This window comes from Chenopodium quinoa, unplaced genomic scaffold (assembly GCF_001683475.1).
Source record: "Chenopodium quinoa cultivar QQ74 unplaced genomic scaffold, ASM168347v1, whole genome shotgun sequence".
Taxonomy (NCBI): domain Eukaryota; kingdom Viridiplantae; phylum Streptophyta; class Magnoliopsida; order Caryophyllales; family Amaranthaceae; genus Chenopodium; species Chenopodium quinoa.
Genome location: NW_018744092.1, coordinates 3,819,676 through 3,843,679, shown reverse-complemented (window position 1 = coordinate 3,843,679; position 24,004 = coordinate 3,819,676). Strand labels below are relative to the sequence as shown.

Genomic DNA, 24,004 nt, shown 5'->3' with positions numbered 1-24,004 from the left:
AAATTCTAAGATGGCTTCACATGAACCTGTACCGCCTCTTAATGAGAAGCGCCCCTCGGCCGAAGTCCAAGTCTACTCAGACCAGGACAATGGTGACGACCTTGACGTCGACACCTACGTAGCTGCTGATGGTTCGCTCAGAACCAGGCGTACCCATCCCTTGGAAATAAAGGAACGGGACATTGATAAAGCCGGTCCAAGTGACCCAACAAAACAGCCGGCTGGACAAAACTAGGCGGCCAAAGGCGCAACCCCATTTATCAAAAGTGAGCTCATGGAATTCATGACCACCTTCAAAGGGGAAATAAATGACTTGATCAACAAGCAGACGACTGTCTCCACCAGGGGACAGTCGGCCAAGAACCCTTCTTCCTCAAAGAAGAAGAAGCCAATCAAGAACAAAGTTCCTACTCCCCATCCTAAATCAAAAGAGGGGAATCAGCCTTTGATTGACTTTTCCAAAATCCACTTCCCTGAAACGGAGAAGAGGAAACCCATCCGGCATACTCAGCCGGATGGTTCAAAAAAGATGTATTCTGATGCCTGGTTGCTAATCGAGCATAAGAAGAATCAACAACTGTCTGAGTCGGCTTCAAAGTCTGCTTACCCAAACAGCTTTCAGAATACCTCAATGAGGTATTCACAATCCAACCGAGAGGGTCAATCAGGCGGCCTATCCGTCCACTCTGGCCCTTAGATAATCCATTCGGCTCCGTATGTGCCTCACCATCCATACATGCCGTATGGACAACCATACATGCAGCCGACCCTCTTCGAAGGATAGGCGACACAACATGTCCAACCTTTTGACTGGCAGATCCATTTGCTAAAACTTGGGGAACAACCTTCAGCGTTCTCCAAGGAAATAACCGAGGCGGCACAACCGACCAAGGTTAAAAATGTTCTGGTAGGTACTTATGATGGTACCACCAACCCAGAAGATCACCTCATGGCCTACACCAACCTCATGTATCTACAAGGGTTGGATGACACCGCCTGGTGCCGACGCTTCTCGGCCACTGACAGGCTTTAGTCGTATCACCTAATCAAAAGTAATTTCTAAGTCCTCTAACTAAAGTAGATAGGGAAGTAGGGTCGAATCCACAAGAAAATAATGTTCTTTTATTCCTAATTAAATATTAAAATCTAAATTATCGAGTAACCAATTTGTATTGTGTGAATTATACTAATAATTAAACTAAACAAATTAAATAAGGGAATAATCAATATTAAAAGGTCTAGGGTATAGGTTCACCAATAAATAATACTCCAGGGTATAAAACATAATAATCAATCATCAATGCATAAATTAATCAGATTATAAAGGGCTTTCGCTACGTATTATAATCACAAAATTAATCTACCGGTATTAAATCGCATCTCTCGAATCTCGACTTAACCATTTATAAATTAACCTGCCTATTGAAACTAAGCCTAAACATCAATTCTCATATCTCGAATCTCGAATCAATATTGCATAACTCATACAATTAAACCAGCGCTAATCTAATTGCATAACAGTAAATCAATCAATAGGAAATTAACTAAAACATTTACAATCAACAATAATAAATTACCCCTTCATATTATTTATGGATCCCCACAAACCCTAGAATTAAACTACTCACACATAATTCAATCTCCACTAATCAAAGCATATAAAGCAAGACATAATTAAAACAAAGCAATTAAATTACTGAAAGTAAAGAGGGAAGAAATCGTTACCAAAATTAAAGGAAATAATGAATTACATAAATCAAGGAGTGTAGAGAGAATAAAAGTATCAAGAACAAGCTTAAACAAAATCTGAAATTAAATCTAGGGAGAAAAGACGTAATCGTCAATGTGTAAAAACGTAAAACAATCTTTGGCAACAAAAAGTATTTATACTAAACTAATAATCCTAATTAAAGAAAAAGATAAAATAATTAAAAATCCTAATAAAAACACGCGCCCAGTCGGGCGAGGGCTCGCCCGCTGGGCGCGCCTTCGGGCAAGCTCCCGGGCAGACTTAGACTTCTTCAATTGGGTCGTTTCTTAGCTTAATTCGCATTTCCTCTTTGGGTTCTAAATACATGGTCCATTGCTCCAGACTCTTCTTTTCGCTGAGCCCTTAATCACCGCTTTGATGACTCCTACCGGTCCTGGGCCTCGGAATGTGGTCATATAAATGCGGCCTTACTCCAATGCTTGTAGTGGCTCTAATAAATCCAGGAAAATGCTTTAAATCTGCAATTTCCTATAAAACAATACCAAATCTACGAAAACACTAGAAACGCATATTAGTAACAAAAGTAGCTTCGTAAAGCTCAAATAAACACAATTATGACCATTGGGACGGGGAATAAATATATATATAAAATAGACTTATCAGCCACATTGAAGGGCGCCGCCCAACGATGGTTCGACAACTTGCCAGCCGGATGCATCAACAGCTTCAAGATGCTTGCGTACTTGTTTGCATCCAACTTCTCTATGAACATCCCTGCTAAGAAAACATGTATTGACTTGGGAGCCATTCAGCAGGGAGATAAAGAAGGGCTTCGGTCATATATCAGGCGGTTCAATCTGATGAGAATTCAGATTCAAGGGCTGTCTGATGAAGTGGCCTATACAGACTTTTTGAAAGGTCTGAAAGACGAGTCAGCCTTTAAGTTCGACCTCGTCAGAAAAAGCGTTGCTACCCTCCAAGAGGCACAGATAGAGGCGGACGCCTATATACAGGCGACCGAACTCTGCAACATCAATAGCAGTCAGACCCAAAGCGGTCAGACAAAAAAGAGAGTCGGCCATCTCAGCCGGCCAAGAAAGAAGAGAATAAAAAGAGAAAGGAAGTCTGGGCGGCCGACAACTCTGAGCAGCCGTCCCATAAGAAAAAGAAAGAATTTAAACCATACACCCCCAAGTATGAGTTTAACAAAGATTGTTACTCCATCCTCATGAAGATCAAAGACCGGGTGACCATTGAGCAGCTGGCTGCAATGAAAGGTTCCGCTAAAAATCGGAACAAAAACAAGTATTGTCATTTCCACGAGGACATTGGTCATGACACCAACGACTGCTATAGTCTCAAGCGGCTGTTGGACCGTCTGGCTGACAAAGGAATGCTCAAGTTTTATATTCTGAGGTCCAAGGTTACTCTGCAAACTAACCATGGGTAGTCGTCCAAAAAGAAGCCTCAATCTGCTAATAGTTCGGACACAGATGAAGAATTGATCTATACAATAGCATGCGACTTTGCTGGAGGCGGCCGAACCATCCGGGGTACCAAGGACTACATCAGGCTGCTGGATGTCAGCGCAGTTGATGAGGGGCAGGCGTCCGAGGGCACTTTCTCTGAAGTTATCATCACTGAGAAAGATAGGGGAAAGGTCAGGAGGCCTCATGATGACCCCATTGTCATCGAATGCAAAGTGGCCAACCAAAAGGTGGGCCGAATCCTCATAAACACTGGTATTTCCTCTGATCTTATCAACCACAAGTGCTTGGAAATGCTCAAGAACAAGCCTGAGAGCATGCACAAGGTATCTCACCCCCTTAGTTGGTTTTGGGGTGGAGTTGTGCATTCGGTAGGCCGGACAGATTTACCCATCCGGCTAGGAGAAAAGGGAGAAGGATGCCACATGGTGGTTTGTTTCTTGGTTGTGGAAGAGCTGACGACATATAACTTGATATTGGGTCGTCCTAGTCTAAATGAATCCAAGGCTTTTATAATCCCTTCTCTTATGCTCCTTAAGTTTGAGAAGGATGACGGTTCAGTCGGCTCCCTAAATGGGGACCATAAGACGGCTAAAGAGTGTTATCTCTCGGACGTCAAACCCACAGTAGCCGCATCCGGCCAGGGTGACGAACCAATAGACCTTGAAGATGTCAAAGAAGCTGCGCCTGCCCCCACAGTAGGCGGCAAGAAGCAGAAGGCAGACCAGTTGGTGGCCGCCAAAAAAGAAAAGCAATAGCAATCATTGACCAGGGAACGGTCGGATGAGCTCCGTCCCCAGCCGGCTGGTGAACATATTGATATCGTACTAGACGACTCTCGGCCAGAACGAACTGTTAAGGTCGGGACAGTTTCTTTTACAAGCTTGGGTGCAGACTTGCACAATTTGTTAAAAGAGTTCAAAGACATTTTTGCCTTTGAAGTGGAAGAGATGCCAGACATAATTTCGGATCTCGCTGTTCATAAACTTGATGTGGATCCCAAAAAGAAGCTGGTTGAGCAAAAGAAGAGGAACCATGGTGAAGACAGAAGTCAGGCGACAGCCGCCGAAGTAAAAAAGCTGCTTGATGCTGGGTTCATTCGGCAATGTTAATTTCCAGATTGGGTTGCTAATGTTGTGCTTGTCAAGAAGCTGAATGGTACCTGGCACATGTGTCTTAATTACATAGATTTAAACAAGGCATGTCCCAAGGACAGTTATCCTCTACCAAAGATTGAAAGTTTGGTCAATTCTACAGCCGGTCATGCCTTATGAGCTTCATGGACGCCTATTCAAGTTTCCATCAGATACCCTTGTGGAAGAAAGATCAAGAGAAGACAACATTTGTCACTGATCAGGGGTTATTTTGCTATACTGTGATGCCGTTTGGTTTGAAGAATGCGCCTGCTACTTTCCAACGAATGATTAATACAATCTTCATTAATCAAATTGGGAGGAATGCAGAGGCGTACATTGATGACATCATAGTCAAATCCAAACTACAGGCGGATCACCTTGCTGACCTCCAAAAAACGTTCGCCACACTCAGGCGGCACCGGGTCATGCTCAATCCCAAGAAGTGTGAATTTGGTATTGAGTCTGGGAAGTTCCTTAGATTTCTAATTGATCAAAGGGGGATATTAGTGGCCAACCCAGAAAAGATACAGGCGGTCATAGACATGCAGTCGCCCCGCACTGTAAAAGAAGTTCAAAAATTAACAGGATGTCTGGCAGCATTGGGGAGATTCCTCAGCCGGTCAGGCGACAAGTGCCTCTATTTCTTCCAAGCAATTAAAAGAAGACCATGTTTGAATGGGGGGGGGGGCGGATGTTGAGGCAACCTTTCAAAAGTTGAAACAACATTTGCACTCTTTGCCAAGGCTGGTTAGCCCTTTGCCAAAGGAAGTGCTATACATGTACCTAGTCGTCTAAGACGCGCTCAGTGTCGTTCTCCTTGCTGAAAGAGGCGTCACCCAGCTCCCGGTCTACTTCATCATTCATGTCCTACGGAATGCAGAACTGAGATATCCAATGGTTGAAAAAATTTGTCCTTGCCCTCTTCATGGCAGTCAAGAAGTTAAAACCTTACTTCTTGGCGCATCTGGTTGTGGTCTATACAGACCAACCTATCAAGCGGCAAATGACAACCATGGAATCATCCGGCCGAATGATCAAATGGACGATTGAAATTCAAAGCCTTGAAATTTCCTTTAAACCAAGGAAGACAGTGAAGGGACAGGCGTTTGCCGACTTCATTGTCGAAATGACAAGGCCAACTTATCTTGAAAACCTTTATCAGGTTTGGAAGGTATATGTGGACGGGAGCTCTACCCTGAATGGTTGTGGTGCAGACGTCATATGTCAATCTGCTGAAGGAGACAAGTATGAATATGCACTACGGTTCAAGTTCTAAGCCTCAAATAATGAGGCATAATACGAAGCCCTACTAGCCGGCATCCGCATGTGTAAGGCGGTTGGGGCAAGGAAAGTGGACGCCTGCTAATTGTAGAATTGACCACGATTATTATTATTATTATTATTATTTTATTATTATTATTATTTTTATTATTTATTATTTATTATTATTATTATTATTATTATTATTATTATTATTATTATAACTTATTTTTCCTGATATAATTTGATCTGAACTTATTTTTTCTACCAATAAGTTAAACAAAACAAGACCTTAGTATAGACTATAGAGTAATAGATTATTTTGTTTTGTATTATAGCTTCGTATATAGTCCTAATTAATTGTTCATATACAATTTACAAACAACCACTAAATAGTGATTAGCGGCCAATGTATGAAGTACAAATAATCTCACTCACTAATAGTGACGGTTTTTCAGCCAGTAATGTTTAAGACAGTGGATCGGTCACTTTTAGTGACCATTTTATAACAAATCACTAATTAGTGAACGATTAGTCGCCACTATTTAGTGAATAGTGACCGATTACCGGTTGGTATTTACTTATTTAGTGATCAACTAGTATAAAACCCATGTAATTGCACGATTATACAAGTTCAAATACTAAATTTTACAAATTTTAAGCTTTAGTAAAATTAATCCATAACAATGACAGACTATACAACAATTGATTATTCATTATTTTGTAACAATTTTAATCACAATAATACTCGTTTATCACAATTTTTTATCATATGTTCAAAAAACAAAGTATATAGTAATAGAGATATGAATACGGATTATGCCTTATATATATTTATATTATATTTAGGGGCCGTTTGGTTGGGGGGTATTAATCAAAGGGAAAGGGAATCAATGGGAATCATTCCCTTTGTTGTTGTTTGTTAGCCAATTTTTTTCATTCGCTTTCCCCTTTTTTTATTTTTGGGTTTACCCAAATTAATTCTACTCTCATTCCCCCATGCACCCCCCAAGCCTTTTCCATTCTCTTTCCCCTCTTCATTACCCACCATTCTCTCTCCTCTCAAACCCTGACATGAAGATTCGAAGAACTAGGCCGGCGTCGACCTCTGACCACCGATAATAAACGTCTCTTCTCCGACCAGGCCGGTAAGCCAAGTCGACTCACCGGAACGACATAAACTCGCCTACCAGAAACGAAGAGTGAGAAAGAGAACCTTGGTTCAGGAATCCTCGCTGAGGAAGATGATGAACCTCGCCGACCAAGGTTCCAGAACATGAGGAAGATGAACCTCGCCGACCATACTCTATTCGTATCTTCTTCAACTTCAATTTGCTGACTAAGGTTCCAAAACAATCGAGATTGTTACCGTCGGAGGTTCTGGAAGCGGCACATTGGTGGCGACGCATCGAGTCGGAAGCGGCGGCGTGAGACCGTTTTCGGCGACATTGAGGCAGTGGTCTTTGATGAGATTTGACCAATAATTTATCTTTTTAATTTTATTTTTTTATTTTTGAGGGATTTAATATTCTAATTTCTGAATTCTGAACAAAACAATAACAAAGTGAATCAATGAGCAGTTCATTTTGTTTCTTGGACACAACCAAACAACTAGGCCAAATTAGGGGAATTCCTTTCCTTTCTCCTTCATTCCCTTTCTGCATTCCATTCTGATTCCCTTGTGCAATTCAAACGACACCTTAACCTTTTAGAACAAAAGGATTTATGCCCTTTCACATAACTCATGTATTACCCGTCTTGTGTATTTTTAATTTTGTTTTGATCATGCTGATAAAACAACAACGTGTTTTCTGTGTGGCCGGATGACACACACCAAAATATTGACTGAGTGACCCTTGACCGACCGAGTAACCCTTGACCGACCGAGTAACCCCTAACCGAATAACCCCTAACCGAATAACCCCTGATCGATTGAGTAACCCTTGACCAAGTAATCCTCGACCGAGTAACCCCTGACTAACCGAGTAACACCTGATTAAGTAACCCCGGTCACATGCTGTGACTAGCCACATATGAATTTTCTAATAAATTAAAACAAACTCCCTTCGTCTCATAATGTTGTCACAGTTTTAAAATTATCGAGTTTACAAATGTCCACATTGTACATCTTTATCCTAAAATGATCAAAAGCTACACCAATATAAATAAAAGTAACCGTAGTATAAATAAAAGTTTTGTTTTTTTTTTTGACGAAAAACACAGCTTAGCACATATTAACTAATTCACCAAGTGTTCAATATCGTTACATAAAGCCCCCTGAATTTCAGGAGGATACTTTTCAAGCCAAACACGATACTCACTAAAATTGAAACTCAAATTAGCTAAGCTATGGGTAACGACATTACCCAACCTCCTAACAAAAGAAAAAGAACTGCTTTGGCAGCTACGAGCAAGCAGCAGAATATCCCTCACCAAGTTACCAAAAACACACGGAGATATAGAGCCCTTCTTCACATGGTGGAACAACTTGATGTTATCGGTTTCGAGAATAAAATTTCGGAAAATTATCAATGATACATTCCGGGTTTTGACTTTTATCAATAATATACTTCATTAAACTTTCATTATCACCGGTACACCTAAACTTTTCCCTAATTAACTACAGTAACCTTAACGTTAACTAAACGTTAATTATGTTTAGTTGACAACGTTTTTGGTCTGACTTGGCTTGACTATAATGTCCCCCCACTCAATAACACTCCCTCCAAGCCCAACCAATAACATTAAAAAAACAAAAACCACCCCACCAGCCACCACTATCCAGCCACCTCATCCCCCTCCCCTGCCGGCAACCCCTTTCCCCCATCTAACCAACCGCCCACCCGTAGCGACCAAGCCCCACCATCGGACGACCCCTTTCCTTTCCCCTTACCCCCGCCGCTAAACACTAACCCCGACGCAAAACCACCCCCTCGACAACCTTCTCCTTCCTTCCCCCACCTGAAACAACAATAGACAAGAAAAGAACTAACTTCTATTTCTTCAAAAAAAAAAAAAACATCATCTTATATATAGTTAGTTCTACCATACTGACTTATGGCACAATTTACATTATCCGTTTTGATCATATTACTTTAACTAATACGAATTTTAATCATATTAATTAATCACCACATTTTGAACTAGTTGGTCAGTAATTTGTTTCAACTTAACCATAAATCACAAACTGACCCATGAAATAGAAAAAATTGGTTGAGCGAATTGAACTTTCTCCTCATTTGAAAGCGAACCTAGCTCAAATACGAAATATGTTGAGTCTAATCTGATATTGGTCTTGGGTTTGGTTGCTGGTCTGGGTGGTTGGAGATGGTGGTAGCGGTTGCAGTGGGGAATTGCAAAGCTATAGGCGCTGCTCTAGGTAGTGACGGTGCTGTAATTAATTGAGGTTGATGCAGGGGGATGCGTGGCTACTGCTGTTGTAGTTGTTGCGGTGGTGATTGGAGGTTTTCTGGGTATGGGAATGTGTGGGAGTTGGAGCTGGTGATGCGGTGAGGTGGCGAGCTGCTGGTTTTGTTTGGTGGATGGTGGTTGAAATGGTAGTGGCGCTATGGGGGCGTGAAGTGGTGCTGCGTGGGTAATTGAGAGTAGCAGGGGAGGTGTATTGGTGTGAATAGTGGAACAGGGGATTAGCAAGGGAGGGGGATGTGAGTTTCGTTGGTGTGAATGGTGGCGATCAAACATAATTAACGTTTAGTTAACGTTAAGGTTACTGTAGTTAATTAGGGAAAATTTTAGGTGTACTGGTGATAACGAAAGTTTAATGAATGGTATCATTGATAAAAGTCAAAACCTGGAGTGTATCATTGATAATTTCCCTAAAATTCCATGGCAATCTTTAGGCTTGATCTCATTGTAAGCGCTTCACTAACATCAACATCTACCTTCCCAAGCTTTGCCGAATAGTAGGCTACCACAGCAGCCCCCTCCCCGTCCCTCAAAATCCCACCAATGCCCAGTAATTGACCCTGGAAAGCTGCGTCTGTATTCAGCTTATACAGACCAACAGCAGGAGCTTTCCACTTGGTTCTGAAATGCTGCACTTGATTCACCTCAACGACCCTCACATTAGCTTCTTCAAACTCACCCACCAAGAACACAACCTTATGTAGAATATCAGCCTCCCTCTTCTTTTTTTTCTTTTTTTTTTTTTCAAACACCCACACATTTCGTTTTAACCATATTCCCCAAGCCAAACACTAGAAGATACCCCACCATTTAGTCTCTTTGATTTTTCCATACATAAAATTGCACCATCCCCGAAAGCCATTAGATTCCGGAGAGCTTGTGTCAAGTCGCAACACTAAATGTCTCCATAGTGAGGTAGCAACTGGGCAAAAGAGGAGCATATGAGCTGTGGTTTCCTCCCCTTCCCCACACATTGGGCAACGGTGATCTACATTCATTCCCCTACCCATCTAACGACTCATGACAGGCAGCCCTTCCCTCACACTTCTTCACGCAAATAATTTGATCTTCGGTGGGATACAAGCATGCCAAATACTCTTCCAATTGAAATCAAGTTGCCCATTTGACGAAGTTGCCTTACCCCTTTCCTCTTCTTCAACAAGAAGATTATAAGCACTCTTCACACTATAAAGTCCATCCTTCGAGTGATGCGTAGACCATCCATCTTCCTCTTCAAACATGGCTATAGGAATGTTGCAAATACCATCAATTTCCTGCTGAGAAAACAACTCAGAGAGAGTAGTCAACTTTAAGCTCTGATCTTCCCATAATTCGTTCATACTCATCGGAACGTCACTTCTATCTCTCTTTGGTGAAAAAATTTGAAAATTTGGGAGATTAGACATCCATGGGTCTTCCCAAATGCGGACACTATTCCCCACACCAATAGTTTTTGTAGCACCCTTCTCAATCACCTCTCTAGCACTTAGAATCGATCTCCAAGTAAAACTCATATTTGGGACATCTTTAGCATCAAAGAAAGTTGAGGTAGGAAAATATTTACCCTTAAGCACCCGAGACATAAGCGATTCCTTGTTACTCAAAATTCTCCACGCTTGCTTTTCTAGCATAACTTTGTTAAAAATCCTCACAATAGAATCACCATCATTTGTAGTTTGTGAGGGGAAAATATTTTCTTTATAAGGGCATGTATGTTTTGTATGATCAGGTTGCTTACAAATGGAATAACTCTTAGTCTTCTTTTTTACAACTTCTTTTTCACCCTTCTCACGCTTCTTTTTGGGACGCCCTTTAGTTTTGGATTGTGGAGGGCACAACACATCACCCATGGATGCATTAATCATCGGAGTAAGTTCCTCTACCGAAAACATTTTATCTTGTACAACTTCTTGAGTACTAGTAGTAGCTTGTAATGCATCACAACACCATCGTAGAGGTAAATAGGAGAAAGGGATCTTGAAACAATCTTTATGGAACAACACCCGTAATATTTTTACAACTACACATTGCTGTATTTTTTCCATCCCAAAAGACTCTATGAGAGATTTTATTGTCACCTTCATAATCTCACCATGAACTCATAACCTTCCACATGAATTATAGAATATAGAGTTTCCCTTGTAAGTTCTTCTTGAAACTTTTTGAAAGCAAATGGCGTAAACACTCCAAATACTTGCTCTTCCAAAGGTGACTTTGTTTTTAAAGAAGTTGGTTTAATTAAGGTAGTCAAGCTCAAATGTGCATGTCCTTGAATAATTTCTTCAACACCAATATCCACCTATATTATTTAGCCATAAACAAAAAAAAAAAAAAAAACACCACCCATAATTTTTTATAAGTAATTTTTTTATGTGCAAAAATATATAGTAAATAGTAGAAAAAAAAAAGACTAACATGATACCAAACAAATATTATCAGAACATAGTTAGTTGTTGAGATAAGAAAAATACAAACATGCTTAACAAATTCAGTCAGACTCATATGAGATGAAACAAACCGCTTGATAAACGCGTTTATACTCTCCGATCTTCCGGTAGTTATCCTCCCTCCAAAAAAATTATCACAGAGATAAGCAGGTGCCCAAAACCTTCTTATTTTGTATAAACCTTGAATGTGTTTATTGTCTTCCATGTTATACTTTGCTACCATTAGAGGCCAATGTTGTTCAAAATCTTCAGGATTAGTCATTTTGTATAACTTGTAAAAGTCACCACACCAAGTTTGGTAGTCATCACGTAGAAGTGCGGCAAACCAACAACTAAATTTTGAAGTGATATGCCAAATACAAAAACTATGCTTTATGCTTGGCATCTCAATTGCAATAGCTTCGGACATTCATGGATCTTGTTCGGTTAAGATAGTTTTTGGTGCTTTCTTCATAATAGTAACAAATTTCTAATTTAAAAAACAAAATAAAAAATGTTAATAAGGAATCACTGTATAATGTGAATACATATACTAGATAATTATTATATTTTGTGTAAAAAAAAATGAAAACAATATTAAAAGATATAGCTTCATTAACCACTTAAAAGTTGATGTTGTCTCGTTACGAAGGAGAGCACACCCAAACAAAATTGTCTTTCCATGATTATCAATACCAACAAATATTCCACAAGGCATGTCATATGAATTAACTTTGTAGGTAGCATCAAAAACCACCACATCACCATACTTTTGGTACCAATCAAACTTTGAGCTTAACACCAAAAAAGATTTTCCAATTTGTTTTCATTATCAATTGTGTAATCATATTGAAATAGTGGACTTTCTTGCTTTGCCGACTCCATATGCTCAAAAAGATTTTTTATATCATCCATGCCTAGCTCCCTCTTAACTCTACTAAAAAGATTACGAACATCTTTTTCAAGAAAAGATAACTCCCTATGCTTAACAATTTTTTGTAGTTCCATCACTCGAATTATTTGTCTTACCGGCAACCCCAGTTCCTTGTATAATAAAATTTGTTTTTCATCCTCTTTTGTGATAACTCGATTTGCCACAAGAAAACGCATTTGTTGTGGTGACATCATACCATGGTTATGCTCCTTAACAAATTTTGTTACATGCCACTCCTCCGGAAATATGTCAAAGCACTTCTTCAAAGTAATCCGCACAAGGGCTTTGCAACTACATCTTGATGATCCCTTATTTTGTTGAGCTATAGAGGGGTTAAATACCTTTAAACGTTGGTTACCTCCGCGATGGCTAAAGGATCTTGTCTAATAGTCCTTCCATGTTTAGTTAGTATCCGAACGAGCTACAAAACCTTGTCTTTTTGCATAATTGTTATAACAAACAAATGCCTCTTCTTGCCTTGAAAAGGTTTGTCCAATAAAAGGTTCACCATAATCCCTCTAATCTTCCTTATTTAAAGGTTTATTCAAATCAAAATCAAGCATCATTAAAATCTGTTTAACAATTCAAGATACCTCTCTTAGAAAATATTAAAAAGAACACCAATAGTAGGATAAAAAATTAGAAACATGAGAAATTAGATTATGATACAACAAAGGAAAATTATCATTTCATTTTAGATTATGAGAAATTAAAAACATGAGAAAAGATAAGAAACATGCTTAACGTTTCATATTAGCAAACAATAAAATAAAAAATTCAAAAATTTTAAGTGAAACAATAGTAATATTCTTAGAGGCAAATTATCGAACATATGGTGGGCATATTAATTTGCAATTTTTAAATGCAACAAAGATTACAAATTCTTCATTTTATGCATGCATAATTAAACAAACAAAAAAAAAAGAAAAAAAAAGAGGAGGGGGTGGGGAGAAAAAGAATTAATTTAGTAAAAAATGATCAATCACATATATACATACCAGTGGGTTCCTGATGCGGCCTTTTGCCCCAAATTAGCAGTACCTTTTGATAGGATTTATTTGTCAGGAGAAATTTTTATGTAATGATGGTTGATATCCATTAATGAATTTTTTTTTACAAGACCATATAAAGGAAATTGATGGGATGTGAAATTTTGATAGAATATGGCGCTAAATTTTCCCCCTTTTTTGCCAAAACTTAATGTGGTTAAATATTTTACTGAACTGTATTTATATTATTGAAAATACAAGGGAATCTTGAATCTAATTAATGCTTATATGCAGCTTAGCCTTAAACATATCCATAACAAATTGAATTTTTTTTAAATATTTACAAAGCTACCATAACAAGATTACTAGAAAGCCCACAATGCTCATCAAAACAATTACAATATGTTATCATTTGAACTGGTAATTAAAAAAAAAAAAAATAACATGATTATCAATGTGCCCCGCAACTCCATTGCCCCTCCCCCCAAAAGGTTGGATTATTATTTTATTATTGTATGTTATAATATCATTCTATGTAGATTATGATTATGCTCTTTATGCTATACTTAATTTTCAATTGTCTAAATAGTGAGAAAATCCAAGTTTAACTCCTTGAATAGCAACTACTCGTATAAAGTATTAAGTTGTAAGTAAATGCTTAATATTTTACACTTTTATAGCAGAATGACTAATGCAATACACGTCAGGGTAAAGCAATAACTATCTCCATTTCATATTGTATGCAACAATTTGACATACAATATGTAAGGAAAAAAAGTCTAATTATTTCAAATAATTATGAAATGGAAAAAAAGTCTAATTATTTCAAATAATTATGAAATGGAGTTAGTATTAAATTTCGCCCGTTATATTACAATTTTAACCTTTGTCGATCACCAAGAATCCGAGATCAACAGGCAATTAGTCATTGGTGATCACTTCAATATACAAGTATCATGATTTCATGAAATGTTACATTTGATCTCGAAAAAATTGCCAAACTAAGCGTTTTTGGGAAACAATTTCCCAAACAAGACGCGTGACAAAACTATTTACCAAACTAAGCTTCCAGAGTAAAACGTCAACCAGGATGGCGTTTTACCCTGGCATTTATTTTTTTTTAATTTTTAGTCAAGGATAAAACGCCATCAAGGGTGGCGTTTTACTGTTGGGCAAATTTTTTAAAAAAAACACATTTACACAAAAACGCTAACGCCGTTGGCGTTTTACCCTGAGTGATTTTTTTGAAAATAATTTACCCCCCTAAAGCGCCACCATGGTTGGCGTTTTATCTCTGTACACAAACACAGCTGCACAACAACAGCAGCAACAACCACAAGAGCTGCAACAACAACAACAACAACCACAGGAGCTGCAACAACAACAGCAGCAACAACCACAACAACTACAACAACAGCAACAGCGACAACCCCAACACTCTAAAACGCCAACGACGTTAGCGCTTTTGTGTTAAAAGTAAAACGCCAACGGCGTTAGCGTTTTTGTGTAAATGTTTTTTTTAAAAAAATTTGCCCAGCATTGATGGCGTTTTACCTTTGACTAAAAATTAAAAAAAAAAATTGCCCAGGGTAAAACGCCACCCTGAAAGCTTAGTTTGGTAAATAGTTTTGTCACGCGTCTTGTTTGGGAAATTGTTTTCCAAAAACGCTCAGTTTGACAATTTTTCCTTTGATCTCCACAATTCCATGAATGTAACCATGAATCATCTCCGACACCACTAAACTCTGCAACCTCCAATTCTCCTTCTCATAAACAACCCTCAACAATGGCGGCTTCCTCTGCTTCACTCCATAGATCCTCTCTCTCTCCTCCTCCTTCTTCCTCCCCTCTTCAACGCCTCTCCACCTTCAAAGACAACAACAACAACAACAACCCATCTTCTTCTTCTTCTTCCCTCGACCCCACAATCACAACCAACCCCCTCTCCTCCTTCTCCTCCGACCCCATTTTCTCTCTCTTCCTCTCCCCTGACTTCTCCTCCACCTCCTTCTCCTCCCAAGCTCTCTCCTCCGGCTCCGCCGCTTCCACCGCCGAACGCCTCCAAGACGGCATTCGTCTCCTCGAAAAACAGCTTCGCTCCGAAGTTCTTTCCCACCATGATCATCTCTTCTCTCAGCTATCTTCCCTTCGAGACGCTGATTCCGCTCTTTCCCTTGTTCGATCCTCCGTTTTCTCTCTCCAATCGTCTGTTCGTCGCGTTCGATCTGAGATCTCTGACCCACATACCCAGATCAAATCTAAGACTACCCAGTTAACCAATCTTCATACTGCTTCACAGCATTTGCAGTTTACTATCAAGGTGTTGCGATTGATTAAGAAGCTTCGAGATCTAATGGAGGGTTCTTCGGAATCGTTGGACCTTTTGAAGGGTGCTCAATTGCACTGTGAGATTCTTGGGTTAGCTAATGATAATGATTTGGGTGGAATTGATGTGGTTGATGAGGAATTGAGGTGGGTTTCTGAAGCCGGGTCGAAACTTCGGGCCGAAGGGATGAAGATGTTGGAGGGAGGATTAGAGGGGTTGAATCAAGCTGAGGTTGGAAGTGGTTTGCAGGTGTTTTATAATCTTGGGGAATTGAGGGGAACAGTTGATGGATTGGTTGCTAAGTATAAGAATTTGGGGGTTAAGAGTATTGCTAATGCATTGGATATGAAGGCAATTTCTGCTGCTTCTGGTGCTGGTGGTGGGTTTGGTGGTCCTGGGGGGATTCAGAGGAGTGGGACGCCGCAAATTGGGGGCGGGGCGAGAGCGAAAGACGCTCTTTGGCAGCGGATGAGTGGGTGTATGGATCAGCTGCATTCGATTATCGGAGCCGTTTGGCTATTGCAGAGGGTTTTGTCTAAGAAGAGGGATCCTTTTACTCATGTTTTGTTGCTGGATGAGGTTATTCAGGTGTGTTTGCTGTTCCTGTTTTTGTATTGAGAGTGAAATGCTTTTGTTATTTGTATTGATAACTGCAGAATGTTTACTGTTTAGCTGTTCTTATGTGAACTTGTATTGTTTGATTGAGTAATGTGCTTACAATCGAAAATGTAGAAGCAAGTTGGTGAGTCTAGATTGTTTGATTTGCATTTTGTGGGAATACTTGCTACTAGTATGCCTAGAAGAGAAGATGAACTCTGTCGCGATCTTCTTGAAGTTTTATATGATTTAATTCGTAACTTGATTAGTTCATTTAGTTGATCCTCACTTGTAGAAGTAGTAAATGTGTGGTAAAGAATGTGGTATTTAAGCTCATAAGGGTAGAAGTTCAGATTTTGATTGTGGTTGATTAGTAGCTTCCTTTTACATTCTGCTTAGATTAATCATAGCTCTTCCTAGTTCTTTTGGTAGTTTGAAGTTTGAACATACATTACATGTTTGTTTAATTTTTGGTTAGTGCCAAATGAGAAGGGTAACATAGGCTTTATATTGTATTCATAAACTACGTGACATCTTTCTGTAAGTCCTAGTGGAAGCACTAAATATATACTCCCTCCGTCCCAATATATAGTTCCTGTTTGTGTTTTTTCACGGTATCTAAGAAATAGGAGGAGAAAGTGGATGAAGTACATTAATAAAAGTAAAAAGTACAATAAATTACAAAGTTAGAGAGAGAAAGTGGAAAAAAGTACAAAGCATGTGCAAAATCCAAGGGTAATTAGGAAGTATAATGAATAAAGTTAAAAAAGTGAGGGTATAATGGTCTTTACATACTATTCAAAAATAGAAACAAGAACAACATTTTGGGACTCCAAAATAGGAAAATATGAACTATATTATGAGACGGAGGGAGTATGAACATATATAAGGTGCAAAAGATAAAGAGCCAGTGGATGATAAAATGAATTTGATGACCATCCCAGCACTTGAATATTACAACCCTTTTTCTCGAGAATTTAAACAAGACTAGCAAGAGTGCTGCCTCCTTTATATTGTGCAAAGTCCTCCCCATCTCTTAGACTCTTTCTCAGATCTAGATTACAAATGAGTTGAGTAAACATAAAATTACAACCTAATCTCACAACATTACTTTGGAAAAATTTACTACTACATCCTTCCCGAAATAAACTTTTCATCTGTCTCAGGCATTAGTTTTTAGGAGAGATTTTGGTGGGGTTTTGTTGATTAAAATGATTAAAAAAATAAATTAATGGGTGTAGTTTAGTGTTTTTAAATATGTGGTGAAAGAAAGTGTTGGTTTTGTTGATTTGTTGAATAAAAGTGATTTAACTATAAAACTAGCGGTATAGTTAATTTTGTAGACCCAAATCTAAATGAGAAATTGAGAACTTTATATGGGAGCAAACATTTTGTGAGGAATGAGAGCTTATATGGGGAAGGAGGGAGTAGAATCCTAATTCAAGCAACACTAGAAGACTTAGTAGCTTGCAAGCAATAGTCTGCACAAGAAAGAAAAAAAAAAAAAAGCATCAAATTACCCAGCCCCACTCCTGCATGGATGTATGGCACTACCATGGCTCACCTCTCCTGTAGTGGACTCTTGTGCTTTCCGTACTAAACACTGTAAGGGGCTATCTTTACAAATTGTCTTTAACTTCTTTATTAATCCTCTCTCCAATTCCAGTTCTAAGCTTACTGAGTCTCATTCTGACTCAGCTGCTCCATTCAAATGGAAATTGAATCATAACCATGAAAATTCAGTTTGAATGCTTAAACCTTTCACTTGATATTACACTATTGAGGAAGATCTTGAAGGCCTATGCACATCATTGAGTAAAATATGGAAGGACAGATGGAATTTTGTCTTGCATCAGATGTTTTGAGATTATCTTTCTCTCATTGGGATATGTCTTCCTTTTGCCTAGCCTGTTTACTAGACAATTGACATGGCGATGACAATGACTTGGAGGCTGTCAATCTATTATTAATTTGAAGAAAATGGTTATGCTTTAGCCCCTGGGCAGGACCCAAAGAATTATCTTTTCAAAGCTGTCCATTAATTAAGTATATAATTTGCATTGCCATAAGTGCCCCTTCCTCTTAGGCTAGGCCATTACATGATTGGCATTCAGTTATTGAAATGATGAAGTATTTTTGAGGATTCCATGTTTTTCACCTATTTAATAACTTGTATGCCTTTTTTATGATTTTTTAAAATCTTTTTTCATCTACAATTTGAAAATTGCTTAGGGAAGATGGTGGATCTTCTCTTAGTGCTACACAAGCTGCATTATTGATTATTGATTTTGGTTGGCTACGTGTCAGAGATTTAGATATGGAAAGTAGGTATGAGGTTGAGTGTTGGAGAAAATCTGGGCAAAAGTAATGGTTAGTGTGCTAGTAAGTTGATTTTGTCAAAATCCGAAATGTTTGTTTGGATATCAGCCCTGTGGAACCTTTATTTTTCTTGCTCTTATGTTTTGGATTGAGTAGACAAACATCATGTGGAACAAATCACTTCTTTACTATATATAAAATTATGGTGTTACTTTCTTCTAGTATTAATGAATCGTGGAGTGGCAAATGTTCTAGATATAAGTACTCTCTTTTGTTTTTTTTTTTTTTTTTGACCAATATCACCATTTCAAGCTAGCTGCTCAAGCTGGATTTCGTCTGACATTTCCTGCTTTCTTAATCTACCTGTTGCTTTTGCAGGAGGGTGATCCAATGTTGACAGATCGAGTTTGGGAAGCATTTGTGAAATCTTTTACAAGTCAGATGAAGTCTGCATTCACTGCTTCAAGTTTTGTGAAGGAAATATTTACGTTGGGCTACCCAAAACTTTATTCCATGATTGAGAATCTGTTAGAACGAGTATCACGTGAAACTGATGTCAAAGGAGTTCTACCAGCTATTAGTTCAGAAAACAAAGAGCAGATGCGTGGGGCGATCGAAATTTTCCGGACAGCATTCTTGACCCTTTGTTTGAGTCGTCTCTCAGACCTTGTCAACAGTGTCTTGCCAGTTTCCAACCGGGGGAGTGTTCCCTCTAAGGAGCACATATCCAAAATCATATCACGGATCCAGGAAGAGATCCAAGCTGTTCAATTTGATGGACATTTGACTCTTTTGGTTCTGCGTGAAATCGGCAAAGTTCTGATTCTCTTGGCTGAGAGAGCTGAATATCAGGTATGTTTTTTTGGTTATTAATCCTTGAAAAACCAAACTTGTTCGTTATTGAAAATGCTACTTCCATGAATTCTTTGATAATAACCATAAGCTTATAAATTCGTTTTTTGTATGTGCGCTTGTTAGCTTTTCTTTTCTTGCCTGTTCCTAGTAGTTGTTATACCCATATCTCAATTGATATTTTATGCTAACAAGTAGGATAATTTCTGATTTCTGCAATATGGTATTCTAGTTTGTCATCTCAAAATCTGCTTCTGTTTGTAAGCTATGGTGGAGTCCTAGTTGTTGAAACTAGAATCAACTTTTTCTTTCTTATAAAAAGTCCCAGCTTGTTGTTGAGAATCCAGCCCTTAATATGGAGAAGGACAACACAAATAGACACCAACCATCTCAGTGAATAAAATATGACTAGGTCTTCCTGTTGGTGTTGATGCTTCTCTGGCGGTTTTCCACTAAATTTGCCTGGACTTTTTTTTCTCCGTTCATTTTTTTGCCCATGAAATTAATGCCTGTTTGATTGCAGATATCTACTGGGCCTGAAGCTAGGCAGATAACAGGTCCCGCAACTCCAGCTCAACTGAAGAACTTCATGTTGTGTCAGCATCTTCAAGAAATCCACACTCGCATATCAGCTTTGTTGTCAAAACTACCCCGTGAAGCCTCTGAAGTATTGTCTCCCTCACTAGGTGCTGTATATGGGGTTGCCTGTGATTCAGTAGAATCCTTATTCCAAGCTATGCTGGACCGTCTTCAGTCATGCATCTTGCAAATCCATGACCACAACTTTGGCGTTGTAGGCATGGATGCTGCTATGGATAACAATGCTTCACCGTACATGGAGGAGTTGCAGAAATGCATTCTCCACTTCCGCAGAGAATTCCTATCCAGGTTGTTGCCTTCCTCTAAAACTGCAGCAGCAACCGGAACTGAATCTATATCCACTAAGCTCGCACGTGGAATGGCTTCACGGGTTCTCATGTTCTTCATTAGGCATGCTTCCCTTGTAAGACCCCTTTCCGAGTCTGGAAAATTGCGGATGGCTCGGGATATGGCTGAGTTGGAATTAGCCGTGGGTCAGAATTTGTTCCCAGTGGAGCAGCTTGGTGCTCCATACAGGGCCCTACGAGCATTCCGTCCTGTCATCTTCTTGGATACATCTCACCTTGAGGCATCGCCACTGCTTCAAGATCTGCGCCCTAGTACTATACTTCACCACCTTTATTCTCGAGGACCTGATGAGTTGCAGTCACCAATGCAGAGGAATAAACTCACGCCTCTTCAGTATTCCTTGTGGTTGGACTCTCAGGGTGAAGATCAAATATGGAGGGGAATCAAAGCAACTCTAGACGACTATGCTACATTAGTGAGGTCTAGAGGAGACAAGGAGTTTGACCCTGTTTATCCCATAATGCTTCGAATAGGGTCATCTATCTCAGAAAATTCTTCTCAGTCGGAGACTTGATTAATTATGTGGGCAACAGGCAACAGCAGCAGACGCCGTGTTATACTTACTAAAGTGCCCTTTACTGGATCAATTGCTTAGTTTAGGAATACTGCAGGTTTTAGATGAAGGGCACAACTGGTTGTTTCTTAACTTTGGGGCTGGAAACAACATGCTATTCAACTCAATGACCAAAGCTTACATTTTTTGGAAGTCATGATTATTGTAGGCTCATTGTTTCAAACGCAAAGGCCGTTGTTTATATACTCAGAGAATTGATACTGTCCATTCAATTTTTTCCATGTGTTTTTATAGGGAGTGATATTTGTATACTACTGATATAGTGATTTTTGTATAAGCGTCACATCGTTTCCTAGCTCTTTATAATGGGATAACTTCGTCTTCCTAGCTCTTTTAATTGTTATCTAACGGACATTTGTTAGCAAAATCCATATAGAAATAGTTATGTGAAATTACCAGATTAATACATATGTCAAATTAGGATTCTTTTCCTTTGAAAACGAGAATTCCTTCGAAATTGACCAGTCAACAGACAATCAAAGCACAGATACTGATGAAAGAACCATGCTCAATCGTTCAGTTATCATCTTATCAATGAGGGATTTTTCTTTTTTGCATCTTATATAAACTCTTTGCATGGTTGGTTTGAACTCTTTGTATAACACTTTTGATAGTTTGATATTCAAGCAATTAGGGATGACATAACTTGTAAATAAGCTCCTTTTCATGTTATTACGTTTTGCACTTTTGCTACTTCATGTAAATTGAAGGGCTAATTTTGTAGTTTTGTACTATTTCTTGGTTGTAAAAAAAAAGTTAACTTGTTTTTGTAGTGCACGTAGCTTTTGGACTAAATTTTCCAACCTAAAAGCCTAAGTACCAATGTATAAATTCCTTCCAACCAAGAAAGAAACCACGCTTTTTAGAAGGCAATACATTACTCCTAGGGGTGGGACTTCGATCTGGCGGTTCGGTTTGATCTCGGTTTGAGTCGGTTTCGGTTTGAAGCGGTTCGGATTGAAACGGTTTAGTTTAGCTGGCGGGTCGGTTTGGTTCGGTTTGGGTTAGTCACGGCTCGGTTTGGTTTCGGTTTATTTCTTTGCGGTTTAAATTCGGTTTGGGTCATAAGCGGGTCGGTTTATAAACGATTCGGATTATGTCGGTTCGGTTTGATACGGGTCGGTTAAGGGGGCGGGTTTACCCGGGTCAATGTCAGTTCGGTTTACAAACGGTTTGGATCAAGCCGGTTTGGTTTGAAATGGGTCGGTTTAGGGGCGGGTTTACCCGGGTCAATATCGGTTCGGTTTATAAACGGTGTGAATCATGTCGGTTCTGTTTGAAATGGGCCGGTTTAGTGGAGGGTTTACACAGTTCAATTGTTTCGGTTTATGAACGGTTTGGATCATGTCGGTTCGGTTTATAAGCGGTTTGGGTCATGAATTCATGATTGTTTTAAAGATCGCGCCATGACCATGATTTAATGAGTTGATACTTATAATACGATAAATCGATAATTAAGAATGTACAAGTATTCAATTAGATTGATCAACAAGTGTTTTAAACTTTTAAGTTTTAATGATCAGATATGTAAATATGTTTATCGATTGTAGTACATACCAATAATTCAATGAGGCAATGATACTTATGATAGTATGATAATGATACCAACCGTACATTCGTACGATATGATATACATAATAATTAATCTATAATTACATATACATTAACAATATCGTATTGAATCAATTTCCATTTCCAAACATTGCATTTCTTATAAATTATAACTTACACGAGATTAAATGGATTCGTTATTTAGTTTGTTACTTTATTTAGATTACTAACTCAAACAACTTAATAAGTTAAATGGACGAAATCACGAAATCACTAATTAAAGTGGTGATGAAATCATTATGCAATACTAATGTACGAATAGTCAAATATACAACGGTTAGATTGAATGCCCATGAAAAACAATGGTTAGATTTTCATTACTTTATTAGTTATTAGTATTACTTATTAAGTTATTATTAGTTTATTATATATATATACTGATATACAGTCACAGACTCACAGATATATATAATATACATATAGAGATGTCAGATATTGATGTGCATTAACTCATTAAGTCATTAACTATGTCGTATTGAATCAATTTCAATTTTGAAACATTTGCGTTTCTTACAATTTATAAATTATAAGTAATAAACTAATAATAATAATAATAGTAATAATAATAATAATAATAATAATAAATAATAATAATAATAATAATTATAATAATATTATAATAATAGTAGTAGTAAACTAGTAATAATAATAATATTAACAAATAATTATACTAACAATAATAATAATAATAATAATAATAATCCCTCAAAATAATAATAATAATAAATAATTAAAAAAACGGTCAAAAAGACCTAGAAAAGCACAAAGAAAAATCTAGACCGTTAGATCTAGATGAATATTCTGGAATCTACAAAAAAATAAAATAAAATAAATGAACGGTTAGATGTTGAGATTGAATATGGACGGTTAGATCAACTGAACAAGTAAAACCTAAACCTAGAAAAAAAAACCCACTCTATCAGCCATTCAGCCGTTTTACTCACTCATAGTTTCTCTCTCTAACTTCTCAGTTTCTCACTCTTTCGTTATGAAATTCTCAAGAATCTCAAGCTCAACTTCTCAACTTTTAAAAATCCTAATAAGGGTTTTTGTTTTCGTTTCATTTGTGTTTTGGATCTACATTTCTGATTTCTCGCTTTACATTCTCGTTTTTTTGTTTTTTCAAATCTTCCTCTCCTTCAATTTGAAGGCTTCAAGCCGTCAAAAGTTCAAAACTCAAGGTAATTTTTTGTTAATTTTTGTTGTTTTCGTTTTGATTTTTTTCGTTTTTGTTTCGGTTTGTTTATTTAGGGTTTTTGTTTTCGTTTCATTTTTGTTTGGATCTAAGTTCTGATTTCTGACTTTTCCATTCTCGTTTTTTTTTTCCAAATCTTCCTCTCCTTCAAGCCGTCAAACCTCAAGGTAATTATTTGTTAATTTTTGTTGTTTTCGTTTGATTTTTTTCGTT

General features: G+C 38.2%; 1 protein-coding gene across 1 annotated transcript; it reads left to right on the top strand.

The window, feature by feature from the left end:
- The first annotated feature begins 14,901 nt into the window (after nucleotides 1-14,901).
- On the top strand, nucleotides 14,902-21,315 carry LOC110691917 (conserved oligomeric Golgi complex subunit 5-like). The gene is made up of 3 exons (XM_021868897.1): nucleotides 14,902-16,283; nucleotides 18,990-19,463; nucleotides 19,987-21,315. The coding sequence occupies exons 1-3, from the start codon at nucleotides 15,156-15,158 to the stop codon at nucleotides 20,923-20,925; spliced, it is 2,541 nt and encodes an 846-aa protein (XP_021724589.1). The 5' UTR covers nucleotides 14,902-15,155; the 3' UTR covers nucleotides 20,926-21,315.
- Nucleotides 21,316-24,004: the final 2,689 nt, after the last annotated feature.

Coding starts and splice junctions, on each gene's coding strand:
- LOC110691917 (XM_021868897.1), top strand. CDS start 15,156: ATGGCGGCTTCCTCTGCTTCACTCCATAGATCCTCTCTCTCTCCTCCT. Junction 16,284..18,989: donor TGCTGGATGAGGTTATTCAG/GTGTGTTTGCTG, acceptor TTGCTTTTGCAG/GAGGGTGATCCAATGTTGAC. Junction 19,464..19,986: donor CTGAGAGAGCTGAATATCAG/GTATGTTTTTTT, acceptor GTTTGATTGCAG/ATATCTACTGGGCCTGAAGC.